The sequence below is a fragment of the Bison bison genome, unplaced genomic scaffold (assembly GCF_000754665.1).
Source record: "Bison bison bison isolate TAMUID 2011002044 unplaced genomic scaffold, Bison_UMD1.0 scf7180017864383, whole genome shotgun sequence".
NCBI lineage: Eukaryota > Metazoa > Chordata > Mammalia > Artiodactyla > Bovidae > Bison > Bison bison.
The window spans coordinates 1,517,182-1,526,507 of NW_011494955.1; the positions used below are offsets into that span (position 1 = coordinate 1,517,182).

Sequence of the window (9,326 nt, forward strand, 5' to 3'; positions counted from 1 at the left end):
AACCGAACTGCACTGCACTGAACTGAGGGCAAAGGGCCTGTACTGCTCGCCCCAGGCTTCTCCTGCCTGGATTCTGCCCTCCTGGTGAAGCGACCTTCTTGCGGGTGACATGGCCCGTTTCCTGCCTTGCTTCCCCGTGAGAGGGAAGACTGTGGTTTGGAAGACGTCAGAGCAGTTGGAGGAAACAGAGACCCCGCCTTCTCTGATGAGGCAGAAAGTCCAGAAAGACGCCCTCTCAGGACCTTTTCTTGTTCTGTTCTGGGTCTCAGGCTGGGTTCTGAGAAAGGCGGCTGTCCTTCCTGCACCCATTTGGCAAGTTTCTGCGTGTGCACACCGGCTTAGTTGAGTCCTAGTCTTTGGACCCCGGGGACTGTAGCCCGCCAGACTCCTCTGTCCATGGGATTTCCCAGGCAAGAAGACTGGAGTGGGTGGCCATTTCCTCCAGGGGATCTTCCTGACCCAGGGATCGAACCCAAGTCTCCTGCATTGGCGGGCGGGTCCTTTACCCCTGAGCCGTCTGGCAAGTTTATGGACCACTGCAAATCAGGCTGAACTGACTCAGAATTAACCGTGTCTTTGAAAATTCTCACGGGTGAGAGGCATGAAGGCGGATTCCTGGAGGGGTCTGCAGGTGGCTGACCTGACGGCTCTGCTTGTACACAATAGAGCCTGCACCTTCAGATCCTTAAGAAACCTTTGATTTGCAGCACCTGGGCTTGCCTGATGGCTTAGTGGTCAAGAATCCGTCCGCCAATGCGGAAGACATGGGTTCGATCCCTTTTGCGGGAAGATCTCCCATGAGGAGGAGCAACTAAGCTCCACACCTCCCTCCCTCCAGCTAAGCACCACAACTACTGAGCCTGTGCTCGAGCGCCCGGGAGCCGCTACTACTGAAGTCCTCGAGCCCTAGAGCCCCGACTCCACGAGACGAGAAGCCTCCACAATGAGAAGCTTGCTCACAGCTAGAGAGCAGCCCCCGCTCCCTGCAAGTAGAGAAAAAGCCCGTGCAGCGAGGAAGACCCAGCACAGCCACAAATAGATAAATAAATAAAATTATTATTTTTTAATTATTAAAAAAAGGAAAGAAAACTTTGATTACTGTACCTGTAAGTTGCTTCCACTCGTTTGATGAGAAAAATAAACCGATAGTGAGATGTCTTGTCCTTGATCCTTTTTTTGCACTCTCGTAGTTAATTGTGCCATACTAATAAGTCTCCTCTGTTGTATCTGACTCTCCGTGCAGGTGAGGCTCCTTTGTTCAGGGGGTTATTCAGGCAAGAATATTGGAGTGGGTTGCCATGCCCTCCTCCAGGGGATCTTCTGACCCAGGGGTCAAAAATGCATCTCCTGCGAGACCTGCATTGTAGGCAGATTCTTTACCGCTGAGTGACCTGGAAAGCCCCCAGAGTTATTTACTGGAAGGCAAAGGATTACTAGTAGAACCTCAGGATCAAGGAGATGTAAATTGTGAGAGGTCAAGGGAATTCTACGGGTTTATGCCACCCAGCGGGTCGGCCCCTGCCCCGACAGGGTCCCTCCTGGGACAAGCGAAGGCTTTCTGAAGGGTCCAGGCAGTGCTCCCTGTACAGGAGGACTGGGCATCTCCCGACGTCCTGTTTTTCATGACTTTTTTCTGTTTTCCCTCAGCTCTTCCTTCCCGAGACCGCCATGGCTCAAAAGGAACAGGAAATGAAAAATATCCAGGTGAGTTTTTTTTTTAATCCAAATCATCATCTCAAACAAGCGAACATGTCATCTGTATTCCCATTCCTCAGAGTTAACCTCCACTAACCTCTCTGGCAGTTTCTCCTTCCCTCCTCCATCCCCTCTCCCTCCGCCTTCTTCTATAGGCTCCACAGTTATCTGGGGCAGCATCCTGTGTTGTCACACCCTGAATTCCCTCAGGTCTCACCAACTTCCCTTAATCGCTGTTGACTGTGACATCCTTTGCTTACTGATCTGGGAGACAATATCTTATTTCTCACATGTCAAAAGGAGGGGTGCCCTTTCCCCCAGTAGCCCAGTTGGTAAAGAATCCGCCTGCAATGCTGGAGACCTCGGTTCGATTCCTGGGTCGGGAAGATCCCCTGGAGAAGGGATAGACTACCCACTCCAGTATTCTCGGGCTTCCCTGGCAGCTCAGCTGGTAAAGAATCCTCCTGCAATGTGGGAGACCTGGGTTCGATCCTTGGGTTGGGAAGATGCCCTGCAGAAGGGAAAGGCTACCCACTCCAGTATTCTAGCCTGGAGAATTCCATGGAATGTATAGTCCATGGGGTCACAAAGAATCAGACACGACTGAGCAACTTTCACTTTCACTTTTCACCATTTCCCCAAACCAAGGAAAGCTTGTCACAATCCAATTTCCACGCCTTGTGAAAAACAGATTGGAAGGCATCAGTTTAGAAGCAGCGAAAGAGTACGGATGTTGTTGTTTAGTCATCAAGTCATGTCCAATCCTTGGGACCCCATGGACTACAGCGCGCCAGCCTTCCCTGTTCTTCACTGTCTCCCGGAATTTGCTCAAACTCATATTCATTGACTCAGTGATGTCATGCAACCGTCTCATCCTCCGTCGTCCCCTTTTCCTCCTAGAGTTAGGATGCTAGTGCCTTGTTCTAAATAAAGGAACGGGTTTATCTGAGTCAGTTCCAGTGAGGTGGGTGAGCCTAGAACCTGTTACACAGAGTGAAGTGAGTCAGAAAGAGAAGAACAAATTTTGTATATAAACGCACATACATGGAATCCAGAAAGAAGTACTGATGAACCTATTTGCAGAGCAGAAAGAGAGACGCAAGCATAGAGGAGAGACGTGTGGACACAGCAGGGAGAGGAGAGGGTGGGATGGACTGAGAGTAGCATTGAAGTATACACCGATTTTACCATATGTAAAACAGATAGCTAGTGGGAAATGCTCTGTGCTCTGTGACAACCTAGAGAGGTGGGAAGGGGGGGTTCTAGAGGGAGGGGCCACCTGTGGCTGTATACCCATCGCTGGTATATGTTGACATTTGGCAGAAACTGACAAGATTGTAAAGCAACTGTCCTCCAATTAAAAAAAATTAAAAATGGTTAAAAAAAAAAAAAAGATCATAGGTACCCCTCTGGTAGCCCAGTGGTTAAGACTCTGAGCTTCCACTGCAGAGGGCACACGTTCGACCTCTTATTGGTGAACTAACATCCTCTATGCCTTGTGGCACAGCCAAGAAAACTGCAAAGAGCTTAGCATGTAATAAATCATAATTATCTTTAAAAAAAAAAGATATTGTGGATCAGTGAACAGTGGGGAAAACGGAGACCACCAAATAGATCTGAGAGAGGTTTAGAAAGTAAAATCGATGGAACTGGATAGGGTTTGTAAAAACATCACCCTGAGGCTACAGCTCATCGGCAAGATATTTCAGGTACAATTAATTTTCTCCCAGACTCAGCAGTCAGAGAGAGGCTTCCCAGGTGGCTCTGTGGTAAAGAACTCATCTATTAATATAGGAGCCATGGGTTCAATTCCTGGGTTCGGAAGATCCTGTGGAGAAAGAAATGGCAACCCACTCTAGCATTTTCTTTTTTAGTCTATTTTTTTATTGAGGGATAATTGCTTCACAACACTCCAGCATTCTCGCCTCGCAAACCCTATGGACAAAGGAGCCTGGCAGGCTACAGTCCATGGGGTCGCGAAGAGTCGGACACAACTTAGTCACTGAGCACACATAACCCTCAGTGAATAGCATACACAATTCCATCTTGGCTCAGTGGAAACTCATTCCTGTTCACCAGGCCTCTGGATCTGGGGGTATTTTTCTGCAGGTCAGGAGCTTGTTACAGGGAGGCGTGACCTTTGAGGATGTTGCCGTGGACTTCACACAGGAGGAGTGGCAGCGGCTGAGTCCTGAGCAGAGGGACCTGTACAGGGATGTGACCTTGGAGAACTACAGGAACCTGGTCTCCATGGGTGAGCGTGGCTCCTTGGGGAGCGTCACTCAAAACCTGAAGCCTGAACCTTGTGGCACTCCCCCCGAGTGGCTTACCAGTTTTGGCTGTTAGATGCTATTTGCTTTGGATATGTTCATGGCAGGACGGAGATAAGGGCATGTGAGGTGCACGTGGGCTAAAGTTAAGGAACCTCCGTCTCAGGTTGTATAAGTACCGTGCGGGTGAGGGCCTCTTTCAGTTTTGTGGGCGGGGGCCTCTCGCTCCACCCCAGTTCTGGCCCTGATTTTTGGGAAAACATCATCCTCTGAAAAAAAAGCATTTGAAAACTGTATTTGGATTGACAGCCCCCAGGCATTCCTAGCTGTATCTTCTCCACCTGTTCCCTCCACCAAAGGGGAACACACAACACCCACACTCACACCAACACACACACACACATTCCAACACGTTTGAACACCCTCAGACACACAGCACTAACACACACTCACAGAAACACACACACAAGCACACAAACACTCCAACACAGATGAACACCCTCACACACGGTACTCACACAAACACACACACAAGCACACAAACACTCCAACACATAGGAACACCCTCAGACACACGGTACTCACACAAACACACTCATGGAAACACACAAACACACACCACGTTCCCACAAAAACTCAGACACTCAACTTCAAACTGTATTTTCCGTGAACAGGAGGAGAGGACTCCACCAAACCGGAAGTGATCTTGAGGTTGGAAAACGGTGAGGAGCCGTGGATGGTGGGAACGCAAGAGCTGAGGAGCTGCAGTCCAGCAGGTACATGACCAGGAGAGGGAGGGCTCAAGTCACGTGGATGGAAGTCATCCTTTTTATTTCGGCCGCAGTGCGCCCCTTGTAGGATCTTAGTTCCCCGATCAGGGATTGAACCCGTTCTCTCTGCACCGATTCCTAACCACAGGATGGCCAGGGAATTCCCCCCACCCCACCCGACCTCTTAGAAAAATCACTAAGTCCTTTAGCCTGAGTGGACCAAAATCACATGGAAGCTACTGACTTTTTTTTGTAATGAGAGAATCTCCAGGTGTTTTTCTCCACACAGCCATGTTCCTTAATTTTCACCTGAATTTTCCTTTTCGAGTAAACTCTGTTTCTCCTCTCTTTGGGCTCTCCTCTGCTCCCTGTGCACTCAACTGTGAAGCCCCCTGCACTCAAGTGTTTTCTTTAACACAAAGGCCTTCTCTTATAAGGGCATGATCACAGTACAGGGGTTGACATTGGGTACTCAGCACTGAAAGTAATGCTAGTATTTGTCTATAAACATCATTCAAATTTCACGAATTTTCCCAATAATGTGCTTCATAGCAAAAGAATTGAAAAAGTTGGATCCAAAATTCAGCTGCTTAACTTACATGGGAAAAGAATCTAGATAAGAAATCTGTATATATATACAGATGGACCTCCCTGGTGGCTCAGATGGTAAAGAATCTGCCTGCAGTGCAGAAGACCCAGGTTTGATCCCTGGGTTGGGAAGACCTGCTTGACACGGAAATGGCTACCCACTCCAGTGTTCTTGCCTGGAGAAGAGGAGCCTGGCGGGCTATAGTCCATGGGGTTGCAAAGAGTTGGACACAACTGAACAATTAACACTTTAACTTTCATATGTACAGATTGTATATAAATACATACATATGTGTGTATCTACTTTTGTATATATATTCAGATATATTTTGAATATGTTCAGAATATATTTCAGACATATTCAGAATCTGAAAAAGAACCACTTTGGTGTACACCTGAAACTAACACAGCACTGAAAATCAACTGTACTTCAATTTAAAAAATTAATCAATAAAAGCAAACCGCAAAAAGAACAAGACACAGGGCTTCCCTGGTGGTCCAGTGGTTAAGACTTCGACTTCCAATATAGGGCACGCACTTTTATACCTGGTCAGGGAACTAAGATCCCACATGTTGTGGGGCACTGCAGCCCACGTGCCACCACTGGAAAAGCCCACGCCCCGCAGCAAAGACCAAGTGCTGCTCAAAATACGAGAGAGAACGTGATACAATTACATGCACACAGCAATTCATAAATATTAGATTATCTCAGTTTATTTTAAAGCTCCCTGGTAGCTCAGCTGGCAAAGAATCTGCCAGCAATGCAGGAGACCCTGGTTTGATCCCTGGTGGGGAAGATGCCCTGGAGAAGGGCATGGGAACCCACTCCAGTATTCTTGCCTGGAGAATCCCCATGGACAGAGGAGCCTGGTGGGCTACAGTCCATGGGGTCGCAAAGAGTGAGACATGGCTGAGCAGCTAAGCACACACATGTTTATTTAGGAAAAAACTAACCAGAATGCACACATGGCAGGTAACTGAGTATAAATCTGTCCTGGATCTTAAGCTCTATTTATCTGAAACTAAAGATCGGTGGCTACACAACAGTTACCTTCAGTAAGCGGTCGGCAGGTGTTCAGTTGTGGTCAGTTGTCATAGCAAGTCCCGTTTTTGATCACTCTTGATCAGCATCACCTGAGGTATACCTACTCCTTTAGTGTTCCTCCATGAAGTTTCAATTAAGTTAGTTTCCCACAGACTTTACACCTGAAACCAGAATGATCTCTTCAATAGAGAATTTACAGTGCCTCGTTTCACTCATGTGAGTGGGGAGATTCACACAGAGCATTTCTCTGTATTCTTTAAAACAAATTTTATTCATTTATTTATTCTTGGCTGTGCTGGGTCTTCGTAGGTGCACGGGCTTTCCTGTACTTGCAGCCAGCGGGGGCTGCTCCCTAGTCGCGGAGCTTGGGCTTCTCGTTGCGGTGGCTTTCCTTGTTGCGGGGCTTGGGCTCTAGAGCAGGTGGGTTTCAGTAGCTGTGCACACCACGGGTTTAGTTGCCCTGTTGCAAGTGGTATCTTCCTGGACCAGGAATCAAACAGGAGTTCCCTGCATTGGCAGGAGGATTCTTATCCACTGTTCCACCAGGAAGTCCGTTTCTTTGTATTCTGTTTTAGGAAAAGACTGGGCCATTGAAGAGCAGAGTTGGAGATTCCAGGACATAGAGCAGAACCTCAAGACAGAAGCTGTATCCATCAACCAGGAAAGATTGACTGAGCACAAAGATCCTGAACGTGACAACCCTACAGAAAAGCTCCTACCGAGCACAGACAGTGTTCCTTCGAGGGTCAGACTCCTTGAAGGTGACTCATGTGGGAAACATTTGAAACATAGTTTAGATAAGAAAAGCTATGCAAAAAATAATACGTATAATATATACAAAAGAAGAATTGGCAATGATCCATCTAAACTGAAAGAAAACCAATTTTTGTGGAATGCCCATCAAAAGTCACTCAGTTCAAAATCATACCTTCAGAGTCCCCTAAGGACACAAGCCATTGAGGAATCCTTTGGACATAATACACATAGACAGGCATTCAGCAAGAAGAGTAGGACTGATGAACATCAGAACACTGATACAGGAGAAAAATCCTATGAATGTGATGAATGTGGAAAAGTCTACAAGCAAAAGCCCAGCCTTGTCCAACACCAGAAAACTCACATTGAAGAGAAACCCTTTGAGTGTCAAACATGTGGGAAAGGCTTTTCCTGGAAATCCTCCTGCATTAATCATAAGAAAATTCACAATGAAGAGAGAGCCTATGAATGTGATAAATGTGGGAAGTCATTTAAACAGGGCTCAACCCTCCTTCAACATAAAAAAATTCACACTGGACAAAAACCCTACAGCTGTAACGACTGTGCAAAAGCATTCATCTACAAGTCAGATCTTGTCAAACATCAGAGAACACACACAGGAGAGAAGCCTTATAAATGCAAGGTATGTGGAAAGGCTTTTGCCCAGAAATCCAATGCCATTGACCATGAGAAAATCCACTCTAAGGAGAGAGCCTACGCCTGTGAGCTATGTGGCAATACCTTCATCCAGCAGAAAAATCTCATTCAACACAGAAAAATCCATGCTGGAGAAAAATGCTATGAATGTGACAGATGTGGGAAAGCTTTCTTCCAGAAGTCCAATCTTCACAGCCATCAGAGAATTCATAGCGAAGAGAAGACCTACCAATGTCAGGAATGCGGAAAATTCTTTAGCTGGAAGTTAGGCCTCCGCCTGCATCAGAAAATCCATACTGGATAGAAACCTCAGGAGCGTTCTGAATGTGGAAAAGTCTTCCTTGACACGTTGTATCTTATCAAACACCAGAGAAGAATTCACAACAGAAACACACTTCCTGCAGGTTAAAATAGGGGAATGCTCCCCTTAGAGGCTGGCCTAGAATAGTCCTCCAGGAGTTCCCACTGAATGATCGGTAAGAACCCTCTTGTCGGAGGGCAGCCTGGGGGTGCTGTGTATCCTTTGAAGATTGATTTTGTTTATTGTTCAGCAAATATTAAGTACCCTTTGTATACCAGGGATACTTTTAAACATTGACAATGTAGCAATAAACCAAATTGACAAAAATGCTCATGGAGTTTTTTCCTAGTGAATACAATCTGTGGTACCCATTTTTAAATTTTACTTATTTATTATTATTATTATTAATACATCTCTTCATTCTTTTTTTTTAAAGATTTTTTAAAAGATGTATTTACTTATTTTTGGCTGTGGTGGTCTTCGCTGCTGCCCTTGGGCTTTCTCCAGCTGCAGCGAGCAGGGGCTGCTGATTGCAGTAACTTCTCTGGTTTCAGAGCACAGGCTCCAGGTGTGCAGGCTCAGTATTGTGGTGCACAGGCTTAGTTGCTCTGAGGCATGTAGGATCTTCCCAGACCTGGGATCAAGCCAGTGTCCCTTGCATCGCAAGGTGGATTCTTAACCACTGGACCACCAGGGAAGCCCTAAAGATTTTTCAGTGTGGACCATTTTTTTAAATCTTTATTGAATTTGTTGTAATATTGTTTCTATTTTATGTTTTGTTTTTTTTGGCCAATAGGCATGGGGGAATCTTAGCTCCCCAACTGGGGGTCAAACCCACACACCGTGCATTGGAAGGTGATGTCTTTTTAAAATTTAATCTAATTTTTAATTTTATTTATTTCAGCTGCCCTATGGGGCATGTGGGATCTTAGTTCCCCCACCAGGGATTGAACTCATGCCCCCTATATTGGGAGTGTGAAGTCTTAATCACTGGCCTTCCAGGGATGTCCATGTATTTTTTAAATATAAATACTATCGCTAATTGGGGACAATAAACATAAAATGGAACGACATAGTTGCAGCACTAAAATGCCCTGGATGGACTATATTAGTAGTAGTATTTATTTGTATTAGTATATACTAGTATTTATTTATTTGGGGCTTTTTATTTGGGAACATGATCTGTTAAGTCAATACATTTAGCAACCCAGGAGAAATATACTGAAAGTACCTGGTAAGTCTTC

At 46.0% G+C, this 9,326-nt stretch overlaps 1 protein-coding gene across 1 annotated transcript; it reads left to right on the forward strand.

The window, feature by feature from the left end:
• Positions 1-601: 601 nt before the first annotated feature.
• On the forward strand, positions 602-8,085 carry ZIM3 (zinc finger, imprinted 3). The gene is made up of 6 exons (XM_010858046.1): positions 602-655; positions 1,648-1,704; positions 3,805-3,955; positions 4,646-4,741; positions 6,944-7,113; positions 7,171-8,085. Exons 1-6 carry the CDS (start codon positions 602-604, stop codon positions 8,083-8,085), a joined length of 1,443 nt encoding a protein of 480 aa, XP_010856348.1.
• The last annotated feature ends 1,241 nt before the right edge of the window (positions 8,086-9,326 follow it).